At 40.3% G+C, this 21,513-nt stretch overlaps 1 protein-coding gene across 4 annotated transcripts in view; it reads right to left on the minus strand.

Moving 5' to 3' along the window:
• Positions 1–21,513, minus strand: part of SCHIP1 (schwannomin interacting protein 1) — a 122,654-nt gene that overhangs the window by 40,003 nt on the left and 61,138 nt on the right. Inside the window, exon 1 of one of the 4 annotated variants that reach the window (XM_049628637.1) lies at positions 12,759–13,139. The exons of 2 other annotated variants lie outside the window; for them this stretch is intronic. In XM_049628637.1, the coding sequence (XP_049484594.1) occupies positions 12,759–12,788 (30 nt within the window). In that variant the 5' untranslated portion in view covers positions 12,789–13,139. Of the gene's footprint in view, positions 1–949; positions 1,630–12,758; positions 13,140–21,513 lie in introns of those variants that run through there. One more of the 4 variants, XM_049628635.1, reaches the window with a different exon arrangement.

The following is a 21,513-nucleotide window of genomic DNA, read 5'->3' on the forward strand; positions in this document are numbered from 1 at the left end:
ACTTAAGGAAGTATCATGAGAGAACTTTCTGTATCTTAGAAAGTTATATCTATATAACTATATATATCTATATAACTTAGAAAGTTATATCTAATCTATATCTCTGGGGGAAGAAAAGTTAATGGCACATTTGATCAAATTAAAGATTGAGCAGCAAGTTTTGCTGTTCTAGGAGGCTATACTAATATTTACCTCTGAAGGAAAAGAGGTCTTACTTTCCAGATCCACAATGGAAGGACCCTAATTCTTCATACTGTGCTGTGTCGTGACCCTACACTTGACTTGTGGACAATAATGAGGGGGAAGGACATACTATGTGTTCAGCCTTCTGTGGACAGACAAGCATATACTTGTAGTTTAATTTCATGACCTCACCCATATAACTAAAGCTATTTTTACTTAGGCCTGTTATTACCAGACAATTGCCAGATAAAACATTCCAAAAATATATTTACTGCCTTTCAAAACAAAAGGTTAGCAAAGTATTAGAGGATACTATATGAATTTTTCAAAACCCCACGCTTCTCTTAGTAAAACTATATTTTTCATTGTTAAAAAAGTCAAACTTAGAAAGATAGGTTAAACATTCTAGTAATTATTTACTGCAAGTAAACTATCAACATACATCAAAAATTTTAAAAATGATTCTTTTACATAAATAAGACGACCTAGCAACTAAATGCATGATAGAATTTTTTCAACTTCAGAATAACATGTGCATTCCAGTTACTGTTTATGAATTAATGAATATTAATGAACACAAGCTTGGAAAGGCAGAAAGAAGCACCCTCCCAATGTCATGCATCCACTTCTGTGCATTTAGCTTTCCTGAATATATTACGGCAATGGCCACTGAGTGTGGAATTTGGCCACTCCTCAAGGGTGATCTTTCTCCCAGTTAGAAAAATGGTCTGATTGTTTACAAACAAAAGAGCTCTCCCCCCCTTACCTTTTTATAATTCCCCTCCATATCCAATGGGGATTCTTGACTGATGATGTCATCCACTCCATCACTGTCCAAATTCATCCTTTAACTCTTTAGAATTTCACTTAAGAAATAACCTCCCATGAATTCTGATAGGCTGATGTGCCAATTGCCCAGTACCCTGGTTACTGCTCATGCTGACATGGAGGGCCAGCTAAGAGTCTGCGCTTGGCTGTGCGTGTCCTTGCCCCTGCTCTGTCCCAGAGACACCGCCCTGCCGGCCTCCCTGGTCTGTCCTGAGCTCTGGCACAGGGGCAGCTGCTATTTCTGAGGCTCACTCTGCCTTGACACTCAGCTTGTGGAGTGCCCAGCCTTCCCCACCGTTCACTGTCACCTTCCCCTGAATGATCCCACCCGGATTCCTCTCCACAGCACGATGCTTACTCCCAATCAAGGAAAAGCTGCTTCAATTCCCCAACTCCCCAGTTCAGGGCTGAGTGTGGACGGCAGCCCTGAGAGGAACCAGCAACCTTATTCTGAACCAGGGTAGTGTGTGGGATAAAAATAGATGCAAAAACCCCAGACTCCCAGACTTCAGTAGTGAGTTAAAAGCCGGGTATCCTGTGACAAAATGAAAACAGTATAATTTAAAGGCTAACCTGTAGGACAGATGTTTGCTTCCCACCCCACCACCCCCCTTTTTCCTATAGCCAATCATTTCTTAAAATCAGATATAAAAATCTCATCTTCTGGTAGTAGCCCCAGCACAAGGATAAAATTTATTTCCAACTCAGAGAAGGACCCCTCTGCCTCAGAATCAGCGCTTTGTTCTATCAATGTAGGCAAGAGAAAAAGATCCATCAACTTTTCTTTAAAATCCAGCCAGGGGCGGGCTTTTTTCACAAAAGAGAACGTTCCTTTCTGCTGCTCTCTTTACCCTTCTCCCATGGCTTTTGGTTTTTAACTGGCTTTACGCACAGAGATGGAAAAGGCCCACAGCTGGAGGATGTTTTGCTGCAAGAAGAGGACAAACGGAAGTGCACACACAAGCACATACTCATCATTATCCAATTACTACTACCATAAACTAAAAATATACCCACTATTCAAAAAAAAAAAAAAAAAAAAAAAAAAAAGGTTACTGTTTGCAGGAGAAAGGGGCCAAAGAAGAATTCAAAGGCCCAGCCTCCATTTAACAGACGATCTCACACTCTGACATGCTTGGACAGAAAGCAGCAACTGTCCTACTCAATACGTTTTCCAATATGAATTCCTGACCAACCCCAGTGCTGTTAACAACAAAGTTCTAAAGCAAAAATGCCATGCAACGTAAGCCTTCACATGCTCACTCTGAGTTGTCTATTTCTCTCCACAAGTTAAAAAAAAATCAATTTGTGGAAGACTCGTGGCATAAACCTGTCTTAATGTAATTTACTGGAGCCCTATGCCTATATGGCAAACACCTTCCTGTGCAGTCCCTGATTCAAATCCAAATCCTGCCTTTATTTCCCCCTCATCTCCCTGACCCAGTTCCCGAGAGCACGACTTGCACATTTGCTGGACAGTACGATGACAAGTTGTATCTCATGAGCCACACCTGCATTTGGGCAGAGCTTCTCCCCAGTCGAGATCTACCCTGTCTTACTCTCCTCCAGACCCCAGGACCCTCACTCTGGACAAGGGTCCTACTATGTGCATACAAGAAACTCAGAACACCTTCCAGGCCTGGGAGGCAATGCTGGCCACCAAGTGCAGCCCCACTGTGGGTGTTCCCAACATTGCAGATTTCTCCAAACCTGTGGCTCTGGGTAAAAATGCTCTACTTTCAAAGACCCTGGGTAGATTAAATCCTGCCAAAGGAGATTAGTTAAAGTGAAGGAAGCATGCATGCATCTTATTATATGACAGATATTAACATAGTAACAATAGCTGTCCTTTGTGGAGGGGTTGCTATGTGCCAGGCACTTTACACGTGTCTCTTACATATGTCTTTAATCCTCACAGTAAACCTCTGGAGTAGATATTATTATCAACTGCGTTTTATACCTGAGTGAGGTCAGGTATCTTGTCCAAGGCGTGACGGCTTGCCAATGGCCCAGGCCACAATTGAAACCTGGGCCCTCTGCTTCTAAATGGGTGTGCTATACCACCTTCTACTGGCTGCCTCAGTAAGAAACAACTGCACACAAGAAAATAGTCAGGCGCAGCTTTTAAAAATTAGGGTTTAATACAGAGGATTCTGGTTGCACTCATAATATCACGTACTGAAACGTTTTCTAAATCGCATATCTGAACACCCCACATGGTGTTCCCCTGATAATGAGACTTTCAAGAAATAAAATAAAAGCTCCCTCACTGATGGTCATGCCCTAACATGCTGTATGGTGACTTTTCCTTTCTAGTTTACCATGGTGTTTTTAGCGCTACCGTGACTTCTTTCCAACAGCTGTTACGGTTTCAAGCCTTTTTCTAAGGGGGCGGGGATTTCTGTTTATTCATCTTGTTTTCCCCACAGCATCTAGACAACCCCTTACATATGTTAAGTGGACAGTGAAAGGCTGTTGAATAAATACATGAAGAGAGGAGAAATGTATGTATTACTTAAAATGTTTCCTCTAGGGGCACCTGGGTGGCTCAGTCGGTTAAGCGTTCATGAGTTGGAGCCCCGTGTTGGGCTCTGTGCTGACAGCTGGACAGCAATCTGGAGCCTGCTTCAGATTCTGTGCCTCCTTCTTTCTCTCAGCCCCTCTCCTGCTCACACTCTGTTTCTCTCTCTCTCAAGAATAAACATTAAAAAAAAAAAAATTTTTTTTTAAATGTTTCCTCTAAATGCCCCACAGTAGGAAACATTAACAGTTCCTATTAGTGCTTTTCAACTGAAATCTTCTGTGGAAATCACACGTTCAAAAGATAAAAGTAGGTCTTGTTGGATTGAAAGACGGGGACTACCACAAATTTCAGGAATTTCAATCTCTTGCCTAGGTTAGTTAGCATCCCAGTCCACTTAGCTGAGTTAACAGGGGGAACCTGCCTGGGTGGCTCAGTTGGTTAAGCATCTGACTCTTGATTCTAGCTCAGGTCATGATCTCATGGTTTTGAGACTAAGCCCTGCATCTGGCTCTGCCCTGGGTGTGGAGCCTGCTTAAGATTGTCTCTCTCCATCTCCCTTCGCCCCTCCCATGCACACGCCACCCCCATCAAAAAAAAAAAAAAAGTTAACATGGATGAAATTATAAAAACCTAGAGGGCACCTGGGTAGCTCAGTTGGTTTAGCATATGACTTCAGCTCAGGTCATGACCTTATGATTTGTGAGTTCAAGCCCCACATCGTGCTCAATGCTTGTCAGTGCAGAGCCTGCTTTAGATGCTCTGTCCTCTTCTCTCTCTGCCCGACCCCTGCTCTCTCTCTCTCAAAAATAAATCAACATTTAAAACATTAAAATTTACAAGACTGAGCAAAATACATAAAACTATAAGCCTAATTACTAATATCTTTTTATTTTAATTTTAACCGGTGGGTTTATACATTTAGTTAAAATGACTAAACTCTCACCATTAACTATCTATATTCAAATTAATATATATACACTAATATACTGACCACATAGATACATATACATGTATACATACATACTGTTACCGTACCATCTTTTGGAGAAGGCCACCTCAAAATCCAAGATGGAAATTTCCCAGCCAAACAACAGTAACAAGTATGAAAGACCACTCCCTTTCCCTAACCCCTATACCTCTTCTTGTCATAAGTAGTTCTCTAATAAGCACTACATAGAGAAAAGTGATAGAACATCTCCCCTGAAACATGCATGCAAGAGCTTGGCGGGCCCCACTTGTGAATTTACTTTGCACCCCCTCCTCAAGGAGTGCTCACCACATAGGTTCACAACTTAGACCCTTTCCAGAAGAAGCTGTACCACCACTATCTGAATGGCTTGGGTCATCTTGAATATAAGGTATTTTCCTACCATGGGGTCTGATCTTTGGTGTTTTTGAGAGTTTTGCTACTCAACGTGTGTCCTTCTGACTACAGCATTTGCATCACCTGGGAGCCGACTGGAAATGCAAGCTCTCAGATCCCACCCTAGACTTACTGAAATCAGAAATTTCATTTTTAAGAGTCTAGGAATTTTGAATGCACCTTCAATTTCAGAAGTCCAGCTTTGGACCTTGAAAACAATTCTTTATAAGCTATTATCTATTTCAGACCATATTGCCAGACATGGTGGCAAGACCCTGACTTTAGATGCTTGGGATCAAACTGTAATTAATTTTACTTCCAAGAGGTCCAAATGAGTAGAGGAAAGGAAAAACCAAAACAAAAGACCACCTTGGAAGATTTGAGCTGAGTATAATGTTTGGTGGTTCTATAGTAGCTATGCAAACAAAGGGATAATAGCCCCCAGCATCCTTCCTACAGATAATTTCCTCTGGTTCTTTCCTCTAATGCTGACCTCTCTAAAATGAACTGTGCTGACATAACATAGGCCCAGATGCTACTAATATTTTCCTTTAAAAAGTGTACACACAGCTACTTATAATCCCTGAGCTTGAAAGGGTCTCTTCTCACCCAATGCCCTGAAATTCAAGGACTAGAACTTGAAGTTTCCTGTCAAGCCACATCTGAACTGGTCACGTGAGCTAATGCTTTTAAATGATCATTATCGGCCAGTGGTGGAAATGATCGATTCTGAAAACACTGACCACATTACTGGGAAATCACTCACGTGCTGTCAAAAGATTTTCCTATTCATAGATGGAAACTCTAGTTCATCCTGATTAACCCTTCAGCATCCCACTGCATTCTCTTTCACCTTAAAATCCAAACTCCATGTGCTATACAAACTGATGCCTAATTTATAATCTCTTTGCAAATTAACTATTATTTTCTTCTGTGCAAAGTTCATCTAAATTTGCTTTGCTTTCCATTAAGGTATTCTGATAGCTAGATAAGCTATAAAAATATGCAGGCAATTTTTAAATGGACTTTTTAGTGCGGGTTAAAAAAATTAAAATGACAGCATTGGGAGTGGGGTGGAGGAGGTGAATGTGTTGGCAGAGTGTCAGGCGTTTACCCATATCTGAAAGACTGAGGGCCACAGACATAAATCTTCCTGCTCAACTGAAAACCTGAGCACAAGAAACTCAACTGCACTCACTTTGATGGCCACTGCACGTTTCCAAGGAGGACCAGGACAATGCCCTCTTTTCTCTGTGTTCTTAGCATTTTTACCCCATTAGTGGCTCTCTCTTAGGTTAACTGTCACAGGCCACTCTGATGTTTCCCTCTGAATTCAAATAGTTGTGTCAAAGTACTTACTATTTCAGGAAGTTTGATAGTTTCTGATGCTTCTATATACTGCACGGGGAATAGTAAGTATATCAGGACTTCAAATTTTCCCTTGGGATGGAGGATATAACTAAATAATAGGATATGGCTCTATTAGTGTTGAACTTCTGCATGTGAAATTGTGATTAGTCACCCAAGATTACGTGTATTTGTGTGTGTGAGAGAATGTAGGGTCTCTGCTCTCCAAAAATCATCCATGCACTGATATTTACCATAGAGATGTTCCCATTTCCTTCCCATCCTTCATTGCATCCCCTTTCCAAGAGAAAATACTAGATGTCCATCTTGAAATGTGTTGCATATTTATTTATTAAAATTACTTGGTGTCTGAATCATGGTATTTGAAGCCCCAAGGGCTACTTTAAATAGGAATGATGTATTGTACTAAATTTCTATTTCAGATCAGGCCCATAATGAAACTCTGTTGAAATGACTTTTTTTTTTTTTTCATTTGGGCACTTATCACTGTGCTCCTTTTGTGGTAAAACATATGAATTAGATTTTCAGATATCTTGGCCAAAAACAAGTACAGATAAATTTATATCCAGAATTATTTTCTTAATTAAATTAAGGGGATATATATGTGATCCCATCCTCAGAAAAACACAACTATACATCAACCAGGCAAAATAATGCAGACGAAGTATTCTTCAACGCTATTAATTATGGGAAAATCTTTTTCCAATTAAAAAAAACTATAACTTAAAAATTGTTTCACTGCACTTATTTTTAAAAGCCTGTATTAAATAATGCACTAAAATGCTTTGAAATTCCCCTTTCCATTAGGTCAATATATTTGTCTTCCTGGCTGGGGATGAAACCAGGCTTAAACTGGGTGGAATCTTAAATGAACTCAAATTTGATATCTTGTTTTCTCATTCACAGGAAGAAGGGATTGGGAAATGAGCCCTCACTTGGCCTGATGTCAACAGGGATAGAATATATTTCCTTTCCTTTGTTAACTATTAAATAACCCACTAGAATCTTGGCATGTTTACTACTTTCTCCAGCAAGAATTTAAAAAATATCTTGATGTACTACTTAAATTGATATACTCCCTAATTTTATCATTTGGAATCAATACAGGGCATCTTTTATCTTATGTGCTGGGTATGACACTTCAATTGGACTGAAATGTTTTGTCCAAGAAAAATTTCGTGTTTCAGGAGGCAGTAAAACTACTCCTCTCTACGGTAAAAAGATTCACTGCAAAATTTGATATATTAAGAAAGGGGGCTTGGGGGATAAGTACTTGCCTCAACTGACCACACGTTATTTTGAAAAAGTGCTTGGGGAAAGACCATGAAGTTCACCTTGGGAAGATTTTGGGGGTGAAAGAGAAATAGGTAGATAGGTATCTTCTTAATGCACCGTCTCTGGGGAGGCTGGGATGTCTGTCTCATTTATTTTATTCTTTGCGCTACACCCCCCTTTTTTGGCACGTGGGATGTTTGACACGCTGGCAACTGTTCAAGAGGTTCACAAGCCAGAGACTAGGGATGCTGCGGTCAGCTTCGCCAACTCCCTGTTGCAATGCACAGATCTGAGCTTCTCTCTGGTATTAGCATGGGTAGTTCTCGTCCTGGGGACTCAGTACAGCACCGAATGTGGAGAATGTTAATTCAATCCAACAAACATTTATTGAACACGTATGCCACGTGTACAGTAGGGAATTAAAACAAGGTCCCGGGGCACCTGGGTGGCTCAGTTGGTTAAGCGGCCGACTCTTGATTTGGCTCAGGTCATGATCCCACGGTTCACAAGTTCAAGCCCCATGCTGGGCTCTGTGCTGACAGCTTGAGATTCTCCCTCTCTCTCTGCCCCTCCCCTGCTGGTACTCTCTCTGCCTCCCTCAAAAATAAATAAATAAACTTAAAACAAATTTAAAAATGAAATAAGGTCCTTGTTTTCAAGAAGCCTGTTGCCTAATGGGGGAGACAGACTTGTATATCACTAGCTGTAAATGGGTTCTGTTAGAAGAAAAAACAAAGTGCCCTGAGAAGGAGACACTGTCAGTGGGGGAAGAGAGGGCGAAGCTTCCCAAAGGAGGTGGCATGTGAGCCTTGAAAGTTGCATCAACCTGCAGAGGTAGAAGCAGGTGGTATGTGGGTGGGAGACATTCTGGGCTGAGGTACCGCAGCAAAGCACGAGTACTAATGGCAATATGGGGGCACGAGTATAGCGTTTAGAGGGAGGAGTGTTTCTGCCAGGGGTTCAGATCACAGTGAGGTCTTGAGTGCCATGCAAAGGGGTCTGGAATTATCCTAAGGAAAACGAGGGAACGTTAAAGATTTCTATTGTGCTTCCTCAAGACCAGGTGTGTGTTTGAAGAAGAGTCTCTTTATGTACCCGAGGGAGGAAAGAGATGAGAGTCATTCACACGCCATTTTCCTTTCTTTCTTTCAAGACTCCATTCCCACAGTAGCTAAGAATGTGAGGGCGTGATCTATATCTGAGGTCGTAGGGAATTTAAGCAATGGGAAGAAAGGGATAAAAGCATGTCATTGTTTTTATATCCACACTAATTCCAAAAACCAACTGCAGGGAAAGAGAAGAAAATATTTAGGAGCTTTTAAGAAAAATGGACCCTTTGACCTAAACTTGTGCTTTCAAGTTAACAAAATTTCAAAGCTTCCTCTCAGAGACCATTTAGAAAAATCTGGCCTCTTGAAGGCTGCCAGGCCTGAAGCTGTGGGCAAGGTTCTTTCCTGAAGAGATTGGCTTCCTCCCAAAACTGGAAAATGGAGGTCGATAGCTCTATCTTTTAACACGGCTACAACTGAAAATGACAACACATGCCTCAGTAACCTCTTGGCGAATGTAAATCCTGTGAGGGGGAAGTACACGGAGATGATGACAATGTGAGAACCTTTAAAAACGAAACAACCATAAAAAATTCTGCCTGAGAATTGCTCTCTGAGCATCTGTCCTTGGGTTAACTTGTTCAAAGCACAGTGTGTCCAAACACTTCAGAGGTTTTCAAGCTCTTGGTAGCAGTGAAACTCTTTTTCAAAATAATCCTCTATTTGAAAAAGCAATCAATCACTTCTACATCCATACATTGGCAACAAATAATTGGGAAATGAAGTGATACATGGTTTTCCTTGGCTGCTTTACAATTGTCACTGGGCCCCTGGTGTGCGTCAGAAGAAGGTTGCTCTTAATTCATGGTAACTGACTTATTTATGCAGAAAGGTGGCCTCTGACAGGAACCTGCCAGCTCCCATACCAGGATAATAACTAGGGAAAAATCCCATTTCATAGATGAGAAAACTAACAAGAAACAAAAGGATTATCTGACCCACAGACAATGAAAACAGTGCAGGTTAATGGTGTGTGGGGGGTGGGGGGAGGGAAGGATGGATAGGGTAAGACAGAAAGTCATCCCAGTGGCTACCAAAATATAAGAAACCACGATGCCACAGTATGTTTACATGCCTTTTTTCTTAGTCAATTTTATACAGAGTAAGCATATCCATCCATATTACTTGAGGGTTTGTTCTAAGCACTGGGAAAGCAGGTGGATATAAATATAAAAATCCCTGCCCTCATGGAGCTTACATAAAGTGAGGGAGACAGAAAATAGAGAACCATACAAAATATGAACTCTGATAGATGGTGATGAATGCCAAGTAAAAAAGTAAATTCGGGAAGTGTAATAGAAACACTTGGATAGAACTGGGGAGTTGGAAATTGACACAGGAAGTCCAGAGAAGGCCTTCCCAAGAAGGTGACGTTTGAGCAAAGACCTGAAGAAAGTGAGAAAGCAGTTACTGACACAGGATGCCAAGGTGAACTGGAATTTCAGATACACAGAGAACGATTTTTTAGTATAAGCATGTTCCAAACACTGCAGATCATTTGCTGAATCTGGCAACCCTACCTGGGGGAAGCACAACCAGCAGAAGGGACAGCAAGTACAAGGCAAGGCTGGCATAGTGGGAGGGGAGTGAAAGGAAGGGACAATGTGGAGAGTCCAAGAGGAATCAGAGGCAAATTGATGCAAGGCCCTGAGGGCCAAAGACCTGGGAGGATGTGGGGTTTACTGTGAGGAGGAGAATCTGAGATGACTGACATGCTTTGATTTAGGTTTTCATAGATCATTCTGGATACTGTGTTGAAAATAAGACTACTGTGGGGTGTGGACAAGGGTAAGAGCAGTTAGGAGGCCATTATGCTCTGAGGATGATGATAATAATAATAATAATAATAATAATATACACCTAGACATATGCATCCAAAATGTGGATGTAATTTTGGGGGAATGGCCCCTGAAGTTCCCCATTCATGGACTCTCCATTGAGAAACTCTGGTATACATTTGTGGGAAGAAAGGAATCAGTCCTACAAATAACTTAGACCTTACTCAGTAAAAATGCTACCCTAAGGAACTTGCTTTAGTCGCTGCATTTTTATCCTTAAAAACAAATAAAGAATCTACTCCTGAAATCGTTATAGCACTATATGCTAACCAACTTGGATGTAAATTAGAAACTAAAAAAATAAATTAAAAAAATAAAAACAAACAAATAAATAAGCTTTCATCCAAAAAGGGGCAGGTTTCTGAAAAACATCCTACTGTCGGTATTATCAGTGACTATGACAATCAAGCTAAGGACTTAGAGAACCTGTCTTTTCTGAATCCAATCACATGTGGTGCCAGGTGGGTTCTAAAACTAAGATTTCCAAGTGGATTGAGACTTGGCTTCACGGTTAATGTTTTCATTTTTACTGACTTACGCATAAAGGGAGGGTGTTTCAAAAGAACATATACATGAAGGTGGTTCTACTCCAAAACCCCATGAAGATGCAGAATATACTATTATTGTCTGACTAATACACTTACTTTTATTATGAAAATAAGCAATAAATACTTCAAAACTATTAAACACGCAATGGCAGTGTTACATGTCATAGTTCAAGTAAAATAAAATCAATTTGTCTTCTTTCAGGAGCAGTTGGCTAACAAAATCCTTTCTCTTCAGGTGAAACTGCTGATAGTTGACCAATTTTTGACCTATAAAACCAGGGATTTCACGATCAACTGAATGAAAAGGTATAGGGAATAATCTTATAGTAGCTTGCCTTTCAAAAATTAAATTATATAGCTTCTCTGAAAAGAGAGAAGAAAAATGATTTTAATTATGATAGTAATTTAGTCACCTGGAGCCATGCCATAAGTAGGTTAGGCTCTCCATGGATGTTTGACATTCTCCATTCCCAAACTCGGTATTGTGTCTAAGTGAAGTTTTGGCTGTTTCCTCAGCATCTTCCCTTGCTCCTGGGAAGAATTCCTGTTAAGCGCATATCTCGGTATTTAGGGTCTGTGACTTAAATGTACTATGAAATGAAAATACAATAAAACAAGCCCATAATTACACAATTCTAATTATTAAGCAGAGAAAAAGGTGTATGAATATATTGTATAGGCACACTTAGCTGAGAAACCACCCGGCTTGAGGCTTGTGAAATGTACGAGTCTGCCTGCATACATTTACCTGTGGGAAATCTGACCTAATGAGAAACACCTGCTTGTCTCAGGTAACCTACCTCACACAAGGAAGAGGCTTGTTAAGTTAAAGAATTGGTCTCTTAGAGCTTCTGAACTCGGTCAGTTGGGTAATACCCCAACATTAACTATCCTGGACTTGGATTAGCCATGCCTGCTGCTGCAAAGAGCAATCACTCTGAGAACATTCTCGTTGTCTGCTTACAAGGAAGACACTTTCAATGCTGCCTCGACAGGCCAAGTTGCAGGGAAGGAGTTATTAACACTCTAGAACTGGTCTTCTGAAATTGTCTAAGTGTTTAATTCAAAACTTCACGTAGCAAGTTAGCACAAAGGTGAATATGTAATCCTGAAAAATTTTCTCTGTGGAGTTTTTTATGCATGTCGGCACCTTAATTCTTATTTACTAGCCATTTAAAATAACATGCATGTAAAAATAAGTTTGGAAAGACATAACAAGTGCAACTTTAAACATCAAGTGCATGCTGGCTGATTTTTGAAAATTTCTCAGATCATCAATTACTACTTCGTATTTATATAATTTCCTTAAAGACAATCCTAAAAACTGGATGCAAAGCAATTCACATCCTATGCAATGAGCAAAAACCGTATTTTGCAATGTTACCCTAGTGAACTGTGACCAGCTTTTCTCTCTGTGAAGCCCCTTAAATTCAATTACAGTTTATAGCAGTTCCTCTCTTTGCACATACATAGAGAATGTGCAAAGCACAGATCACCTCAGTGGATTTCACAATGTGCTTTAAAGGCCAAGGAAGCACTGTTTTCTGCCCCATTACTCCCCAGAAAACCTAATTACAATTCAGATACTGTATGCGATGAAGGCCAGGAGTGGGGAATGGCAAAATCCCTTGAAAATCCGGAAAGAGGCAACCTGCTGCTTTGGAAGAGGAAGGCCTCCTCTCCCAAAGGATTCCGGCCTTGCAATCAGGCTTTAAATCTTACCTGATACGAACAGTTCTCCTGATGTACCATCTCAGTGCATCCTAGGGCACAGACCCCAAAGCAGGACTGCTCAGCGAGGCTGCCGAGGCAAAGCGCGGAGCATCCACTGGCGGAGAGAACGCCCTGGGAAGGCAGGGGCTCCCCGCAGATTAAAATGGATGCTGTTTCGCTGATCAACCTGCGCAGTGGCACTGCCTGTGCCGGGAAGCGCGCAGCGAGCCGAGCCGCTCTCCTCGGAAACCAGCAGTCAGGCTCACAAACATGGAGCTAGGACTGGGCTGGGGGAGGGGGCGCGCTCATCGCTGGCACAATCAGCCAATTATATTATAGGCACAAAGAAAAGGATCAGTCTGGGGCTGGTGTGACCTTCTGGTGCTTTATGAAGGCAGTTAACTGATGTGGAAACATTCTAGTCCTCATTAAAGGGAAAAAGGCCAGCGAGGGAGAGGGAGAGAGACAGACACAAATCAATGTTGCAGTTGAACATTTCTAACCTCCGGCATCATCCTTCCAGCCCTCGGATGCTGCTTGCGTGGTGATACGAAAAAGAGGCCTTAAGGATTATTTCCGAACTTTTAACATGCAAAGGGGAAAACAATCCATTCTGCATATTGACACTGAAGGGATGTTTTCTGTGTTGAGTTTTTGAAAGTGTTTGTCAACTTTAGAACTAAAAGGAGGGTCTTCACTCATTTAAAAAATGGCATTTTGTAATTCTGTTGATTCCCCACTTCTTACTGGCTCTTAGCTGCTTTTTAAGTCAAACAGAAATCGAATGAAATATTTATTTCTAAAAAAAATTTTAGGGAGAGGGCTGATTCAAGTATCAAAGTCACTATAATTCATTCATTTTGTGAAAATGAAACTAAACTATATAACCCAATGCCGTGACTTGAATATATAGATATCCCCAAAACAGGACATATGATCCTAGAAACAGGCCATTCTACCTAAGAGGCCGTAATGGAAAGAATTCTGGACTTGCAGATAGTACTCAGAGGAAATACATGTTTCTGGGGAAAAAAAGGGAAACAATTTCTGAAGTACTTCAGGGTCATCCTGGGATTTTAGGATATGTAAAAAGAAACAACCAGGCCTGTAAATTCTTGAAGCTAATTTAATTACAGAAAATTAAGAAAGTAAACAATAAAATAAAATTTCCTTATCTATATTATTCAGCTGCCATATGCAATCTGTTTTGTTATTTCTTAATGACATGGCCCCAACCACATAAATGGTACTCTATAAAACCTTCACTGAATTTAAACCAGCAAATTAAAAAAAAAATTCAATAGGGTTATTATTCGTAAGCAATTTTTACCTATCTATCTACCTCCTCAAAAACTCTTACTATTAACCATGCAGTTTTCATTATGTTACTGACAGAGAAAAACAAGTACTTTTTGCCTGAGGAATGAAATCAACATGTTTGACAAGTTTTCACCTCAATCCCTGTCTTAAGGAAGGGTAGGAATGTGTGTTAGGAATATATGGTGATATATTTATAATTTTGTAACAGCGCCTCTGTTGTTTGGAAAGAGAAAAAAACGTTTTTTAAAATAAATATTCTTAATTTTTGCTACTTGAGATTCACATAGGAGAAAAGTTTGCTACCTGAGTTCAACTCCAGTGAAACACTCACATGCACGGCTTCAGCATCCTACTTAGGGGAATGAGAAGGCAGCAGGGAAGGCCCAAGTGATGATCTCACAGGTTTGCATTTCAGCACAGGGCTCACTGGGTTCCAATGAACCCAGTACTCTGGATACTCTGGTACTCTGGAGAGGTACCCTGCAGAAGGTCACAGCCCTTCTCTGTAGAATATGGGAGAAAGACAGGCCATGTGACATGGGCAGGACTCTTTAGACCTGTTCATTGGCAGGTGGCACAACGAAAGGTTGATGAATGAAGCAGAAGCCTGAGCTAGATCATGAGTCTTCTTAAACGTAGGATGAAGAAAAGAGAATAGAAACTTTTCAGGGAAAGGAAACAATATTCAGTACATCCTCATCCCAAACTCTGTCCTTCTACTGAGCCAGGACAGAGACAGAGATGTCTGTGAGGAGCACCTTGCTATATAATTACCTAGATGAAGGTTCTGGAAGCCTATGCATGTGCAAGGAAAAGTAGGCCAAAGTGAAAAGTTCCTTTTGCAAGGTAGCAAATAAGATGAAATGGAAATCCTATACCTAATATAGAAGGCATACCCCAACTTTCCAAGACAGAAGAGCTTTAACTTCAAAGGCCGTTAACACTTTACTGAAGTTATTACACGGACAATCTATGACCTAAAGACTCGGGAACATGCTTTCAAGCTGTACAAGGCCCAAAAAGCCACTTCCTGGACTCTGTTCTCTTCTGAAAACTAAAGGCTCTGGGATAGATTACATAAGCTCCTGAAGACATTTATCATGTGTTGTTTAAAAAAAAAAAAAAAAAAAAAAAAGCCTAAACATGATCCCACTCTTCACAGTTGCTGTTCCATAAATAGTGGAAGTGACTCAGAGGTGGCTCTGGGGAGAACAAATTTCTGACAATTGTATCTCAAATCCTGTCAAAAAAACCCTCTCAAGTGGTTTAAAACAGAATAAAAAAAAAAAGTAATATATCAAGGCAGCTTCCCTTTATAGTCATTCATTGGAGAGGACTCTGTGTTACAATTTAAATTATGATTTGCTAGTACAAAAAACTTTAAACAGAAACCAGCTGTTCCAAGAACATTTAAGCTAGAATAACTTACCAAACTACAGTAACATTTGTTATTTTTGGATCAAAAAATATTTGTGAACTGTTTAAGTATGGTCTATGTAGCATAGAGATTCTTTTTTCTTCTTAGGTCTTTACAACTTTCCTTCCCATAAAAAGTATTGGTTTTCAGATTTGGACAGGACCTCATGAGATACACTGTTATTTTCCAGATATGGAAACTGAGGCCTAAGAAAGTTGTGACATGCCCAAAAATATAAATCCTCCTCCTCAAACAACAACAAGCCATCCAAGAAAAACAAACCTCCAGATTTTCTAGGGTCATATCTTGTGAATGTGTTCTTATTAAACAATGCTAAATGAAGGCCCACGAGATTTGGAGAAATAAACCCCTTTGGGCCAATGTAGGTTGGCCTTGAAATCAAAATCTATCATAATGGGGAATGCCTGGGTGGTTCAGTTGGTGAAGTAACCGACTCTTGATTTTGGCCCAGGTTGTAATCTCAGTTCATGAGTTCGAGCCCCAGTAGGGCTCCATGCTGACGGTGTGAAGCATGCTTAGGATTCTCTCTCTCTGCCTCTCCCCTGCTTGCATTATCTCTCTTTCTCTCTCTGAAAATGAATAAATAAACTTAAAAAAATCTATCATAAGGTAAAAGGTTATAGTATGGCTCTACCTAAATTTGAATCAAAGGTATGTTTAAAAGGAGGAAAAATTAGAGTATTTCCTGACTGGGCTACTTTTCTGCCATTGAGCAAATTGTGGTGTCTGTAAATCCAGAAAAGTATTTTTTCAATTTGGCAGTTACTAGCAACAGAATCAAAGAGATTTTTTGGGTAGTAAATGTATGATAAAAAGTCACATCTACAGGTCATGGGAGCATACAGTTTCAAAAGCGAATTTCTGGGGTCAGGGACTGACTTGGAGGGGGGTTATCAGGAATTTTCTGGCACAAGCTGTGTGATTTGATAAGGTCTTGGCTTACACAGGTGTGTACATTTGCCAAAACTCAGTGAATAATATATTTAAAATTTGTGCATTTCATTGTATGTGAAATTTATCTCAAAAGAACTTTAAAAATATGCTTAACAAATATTGAAATGTAGTTAATGATATGCAGGCTAAGTTTTTAGAGGGAAGCTTAGTGAAACTTTGAAATGCATCAAATAAATGAGAGGAATTGATGGCTAGGTAGAGGGATAGTTTGATGGAAAGCTGTGACAAAGCAAGTTTAGTAAAACATTAACTGTAGAATCTGGAAGGTGCATAAGCGGGTATTCACGTAAGAACTATCCAGTTGGAAAATGTTCATAATGAAATTTTAGGAAAAAAAATGAAGTTATGGAGGGTGGGGAAGATGAGCAAGGAAATCATTGTCTTAAGCACTGTCTTAAACTTTCAAGCTTTTCCTTAGGAATTTTGGGAAAGCAGGTAGACATTTTATAAAGCTTTCAGTTGCAATGGAAGGGGCGATGGAAGCAAAGGAATTATGAGGCAAATCAATTCTGTCCACATCAGGGAGAACTGATGTTCTCCTGATGCTCTCCTGATGTTCTGTGTTCACCCAAAAAACACAATCGGCAACACCTGCGACAATGAACCTTAGAAAATGGCTTCATAGTTTACGAAGTACTTTCTCCAATATCTCCCTTGATTCTTACAACCTTGCAGTTGAAACAGATGGCTATTCTGTGCCGTGTAAAGACATGTTTCTGTCCTCAAGGAGATTGGTATGAGAAATAAGGCAGCATAGAGATGGCTGCATATAACAACTGATGATTTAAGTGCCTTCAAAGAGATTTTGTGTTTGCTCACTGGGAATTCAGAGACGAAGAGAACTCTTAGCTAGGGTAAACCAGGAGACTGCAATAATCTTGTTGGTTTGGTTGTTCACTTCTTGAATACCTATCTTTTCTATTTCTAGACTAATGCAAGTTTACTTAGAACTTGGATTTTGGTTGGTTTATTCAGTGCTAATATCCCCAGCATCTGAAATAATACCTGGCATATAACAAGCTCTCATTTAATTCATTTATTCATTCATTTAAATATTTTTAAATGAATATATAAATGATCATGACCTTCAGAAAGTCACCTCATTTTATCTTAGAATTCAGTTTCCTCATCTATCAACGGAGGATGTTGATTCCTTGATTATTGGGTTGCTGACAGGATGAAATGAGAATAACATGTAAAATAGCTCTTAGGTACTGAGGAGAGGAGCAGAAATGGATTTTCCCCCCTCTTAATTAAAGGCAATACAACAGCTCAAGAAAAAAAAAAGACGCCTAAAGGATAGAGGTCATAGTGGGAATGGAAAAGAAGAGACAAAGGGATGCTTGCATGAGACACTGTGAAAAATGAACCAATGCGTCCAGCCACTGATCTGACGTGGAAGTGAACAAGACAAGGAGTCATGAGGCTTTGAGACCAACGACTGGCTGGAGTAAAATTGGTGCTGTGCAAAGAAACAGGGAGGTCAGAAGGAGGAACAGATTCTGGGGGATTGGGCTGCAGTAATGAGTTCTTTTATTTTTCACCATGAAGTTCTGAGCTGAAGGTGCAGGAGGCAACTGGGGCTCAAGAGAGAAGTCAGGCAAACAGAATTTGGGATGTGTTTGCAGGGAGAGGATAGTTGAAGCTGCAGAAAATTAGATGAAGGGGGAGACTGTGGAGAAAGAACTAGTAAGAAACAAAGATGTCCCTGTGGTAAACACAATAATGACCTCCCAAAATATTTATGTCCTAATCTCCACCTGGGAAAGGGGAATTAAGGCTGGTAATCAGCTAACCTTGAGATGGGAGATTATCCTGGTTATCTAGATGAGCTCAGTGTCACCACAAGGGTCCTTAAGGTAAAAGGAGGAGGCAGAAGAAGAAGGAACAGAGGTGACAGTATGAGAAAGGCTCAGCCAGTGTTGTTGGCTTTGAGGACAGAGGAAGAGCTCACAAGTCAATGAGTGTGGGAGGCCTCTAGAAGAGGAAAAGGCAACGAAACAGATTCTCCCCTAGAGCCTCCAGAAGGAGGAGCATAGCCCTGCTGACACGTTGGTTTTAGTCCAGTGAGACCACTTACGAACTTCTGACCTCCAGAACTATAGGATAATTATTTGTATTGATGAAGTTGGGATAAATTTTTATAGCAGCAATAGAAAACTAATACAATAATCTTGGGTCAAAGCCCACATTTAGAGGGCAAGAGGAAGGGAAGGGAGTGTGGTTGACAGGGTGAGAGGAAAATGAAATCCAATGTAGTGAGGGGTCACCAGGGGATTTGCTGGCAGAGCTAAATTGCTTCAAGTACTTTTTTGAGGGAAGTGGAAAAGACTAGTAGGGTGGAAGGTAAATACCACCAAAAGCCATTAGTTCTGACTATTAGGAAGTCATCAGTTACTCTTGAGAGAATAATCTCAGTAGTAGTGTGTTGGGATAAAAGCCAGGTTATCAGTGGTTAAGAAGTTGAGGGACTGAGTAGAAAGCCGTTTGTAAGGAAGTTTGTTGGTGAATTACAGCATTAGGGCAGTAGCTTGAGTGTATAGTGGAACAGGGAGGTTGTGGTTGTGGCTGATTTTTAAGACAGGGGAGACCTGAACATCTATGTGTTCAGCAGGGAAGGAGCTAGAGGGAAGGGAGAAATTGACAAATCATCCAAAGGGCCAGGTCCTGGAGTTGGACCAGGAGCACGTGATGGTTCTTCATTCAGCTGTGGACCTGAAGGTATGATGAGCAAACTTATGAAGCAGTGTTGAGTAAGGAGATGGAGAAAGATGCAGGAGCACAGGTTGGGGGGGGGGGGGTGTGGTTATCTTGGGATCCTTAAAGGAGCAGCAGGTGGTTAAGACCTGAAAGGCAGGGAAGGCCAGAGTGGGATCAGAGAGTCTGGACCAATATGGTGGACAGCTTTTCCAAGAGATTTTGTAGAGGGTTTTGCTGTATCACTTGAGAATATTCAGTTAATGTTATAGAAGAACAAGAAAAACAAATGGGATGAATGAAACTTGTAAGAGGTGTTAAGGATAATGAGTATGTAGTAGTTTGTCAGACATATGTGAAATGTGCAAGATGTTTAGATTTAGACAATGAGTAAGCAAGCAGACAGGCAGAATTCATCATATGTGTTAAGTGTCAGTGAGTAAGAAAGTATATGTAGACTGGATGTGTCAGACATGGATCAAACATGTGTGCAGGTCATAGAAAGGAATAGAAAGACTAAAGAAGCACCTAATATTCACAACACACTAAATAACCCGAGGCATTCAATATTCATTAGATTTACGCTGACTGTGCACTGGTGACTCCCATTCTGGCCCTATGTACCCTCTGCCTAAGAAATGCAAATATAATCCATAGCAGCTCATCAGAAGAGGGGGCAAGCTACAGAGGAAGCCAGAGGGACTTGCCCCTGTGTCTCTGATAAAGCAAGTTGCATGTTATTGGCAGATACCTCGGTCTAATTGGGCCTCCTTTCTCAAATCTCAACTCAGTTTCCTAACCTTATCATCAGCAGGGAAGGTGGCCATGGCAGAAAGCCTGGACACACAAATACTGTATAACCTAAGATTCAGGTAGTTCGGTCCTACACTATATTGTATGTATGTCAGCGCGGCCCCTTTTCCTTGCTTTCTGATATGCATTTTAAACTGATTCAATGAACTATGATTTGAGCATGTTAATTTGGTCTGTGACTTCTGGGATAGAGCATCTGTAATGGACTTGAAAGGCCCCTGTTGCAGCAAGGTCATTTTTCATATATAGAGAGAACGCTTGGTATCAGGATATTCCCACATGCCCTGGGGCCCAGAAATGAGAAGTAAGAGAAGGATAAAAATGAGATGGGTTATAATTTTTTTATCCTTAAACCATAAATAAGAAACTTATCTAAGAGTCTTACAAACCACTGTAAACTAATATACTCAGAAGTTTTGACTATTCTGACCCTGGATACCTTTATTTCAGGTATTAAAAAATACTTTGCTGAGCAAATTATTAATGTGAATCAAAGATTGTCACTTTTTCTTTTCTTCTTGAAGTATTAGAATCTGTTTTTAAAATGAAAACTGCTATGCAAGATAATAGAAGTGTTTTTAATCAACATAAAACTTCTAGTTCAAATTTATATTTATTTATCATATCCTTCATTGAGAACATGAGGCTTTGTTGTACATAGACATTTGAAAATAGAATTTATAGAAGTCATTTACAGTCTTATTCCAACTGTATTTTTACATTTATTTATTTTGTTGGATTGCACCACATCAAGAGAATCTGGTTTCACATAGGTAAGTAGTCGGAAATGGCAGCAGTCCTTTTTAATAGCTTATGTTGCAATCTCTGATATTCTTCATTAAATATACCTAAATACTTGAAAGCAAAATAACAAGAAATTTATTTCCAGATTGACCTACTAACAATATATAGCAATTGCTCACATTTCTCATAAGAGATAGACACGAAAAGGCAGAGTGTGCAAACTTCTCAGAGGTCATCTCTCTAGAACCAGACCTGCTCACCTGATGTATCTGCCATTCAACTGGCGCTGCATAATCTACCTATTAGGCTTGATGAGGGTATGTGCCCAACAGATATGCCTGACCCTAACCTGGCAGTGAACCGTGCTGGGCCCCTTAGGCATCTTAGATGATTTTTCCTTCTTCGAGATGCACAGGCATGACTTTTCAGTAAGACCAGTACAGAGGTACCACCCACATGGTCAATGACACATTTACAAGTACAGTTTCAAGGACTGTAAAAGACTATTTAACCCGGCAGGATAAATGAATATGCTAATGTAAAAAAAAGGGGTAGGGAGAAATACTTTGCATAGATATGAGGGAAGGAATCACTACATTTGGGCTAAAAGGTTATATTCTTCTTACTGTCACTTTACAGGACCACTTTTCTCTAAAAGCCCAAGGTCTCATAGACAATCTCATTTGTATCTATATTCGGAATTATTTTCACATCTCAGAACTTTCTCATTACCAATTTGATTTGGGGGGGGGGCTGCTGGGAATGAGGTGTTTAGAAGCTCATAGAACAGGTGCAAGT

This window comes from Panthera uncia, chromosome C2 (assembly GCF_023721935.1).
Source record: "Panthera uncia isolate 11264 chromosome C2, Puncia_PCG_1.0, whole genome shotgun sequence".
In the NCBI taxonomy this organism is placed as follows: domain Eukaryota; kingdom Metazoa; phylum Chordata; class Mammalia; order Carnivora; family Felidae; genus Panthera; species Panthera uncia.